This window comes from Seriola lalandi, unplaced genomic scaffold, assembly GCF_002814215.2.
Source record: "Seriola lalandi dorsalis isolate HSWRI2012SDOR001 ecotype SW California unplaced genomic scaffold, Sedor1 jcf7180002012206, whole genome shotgun sequence".
NCBI classification, from domain to species: Eukaryota; Metazoa; Chordata; class Actinopteri; order Carangiformes; family Carangidae; genus Seriola; species Seriola lalandi.
The window spans coordinates 1-864 of record NW_019482858.1 but is presented as its reverse complement, the minus strand read 5'-3'; the positions used below and the strand labels follow the sequence as shown (position 1 = coordinate 864).

The 864-nt window shown below is 45.6% G+C and overlaps 1 protein-coding gene across 1 annotated transcript; it reads right to left on the bottom strand.

Moving 5' to 3' along the window:
• Positions 1–12: 12 nt before the first annotated feature.
• On the bottom strand, positions 13–852 carry LOC111644239 (polypyrimidine tract-binding protein 3-like; the record flags this gene model as incomplete). The annotated part of the gene is made up of 3 exons (XM_023393041.2): positions 665–852; positions 411–554; positions 13–180 (listed from the first exon to the last, which is right to left on the bottom strand). Coding segments are annotated over exons 2-3 (300 nt in total), but the record flags the coding sequence as incomplete, so codon positions are not given.
• Between the last annotated feature and the right edge of the window lie 12 nt (positions 853–864).

Below are 864 nucleotides of genomic sequence, written 5' to 3'. Positions count from 1 at the left end.
ACACACACACACACACACCTGCTGTAGAACCTCCAGCGTGACCGGGTAAAATAAATTCTCCACGATGATCCTCAGCACGGGACTCTGACCCAGAGCTAAGCCCCGCCCCTCCCCTCCTGACGCCATGCTCCCAGAATGCACTGCTGCTGCACTGATGGCCTGAAGCGTCACCTGAGCTCTCTGTCAACAAACAAACAACGATTTAAATCAACAGAAACACATCTTGACTTTTTCACACTTTGTATTTATTATTATATAATAATATATAATATAATTATTTAATCACACTTTGATCGTCACCTCTCATTTAAATTTGACTCATTATTAATATTTATTCATATTTTCAGATTTGTTTGTAAATAAATAAATGTTGTGTTGAATTGGGCGTGGCCTGACCCTCTGCTACTCACCTGATTGGTCAGATTGTCGGTCTTGAGCTCGCGGTGGGTGGAGTACTGAATGAAGATTGGCTGGTTCCTGACGGTAGGCGTGGCCGAGGTGTAGTAGTTCACCATGGTAACTGCTGCTTCCTCTGACGCCATCTCTAGAAACGCCTGAAAGAACAACCTGAATGAATTTCAGTGGAGACCTGCTTTAAATAATATATAAAATATATAATATATGACATCATCACCACCATCATCATCATCATCATCATCATCACCTGGTTCTTGGTCTTCAGTGTGATCAGTTTACTAACTCGGCCGAAGGGAAGCGCCAGCGCCAGCACTTCCTGTTCGGAGACGTCGGCGGGAAGCTGGCGCAGGTGAAGGACTCGGGACGGGACGGACTGAGCACGCTCAGAAACACACAGCCTATCAGTGCCATCCACTGTGGACACACACACACACACACACACACACA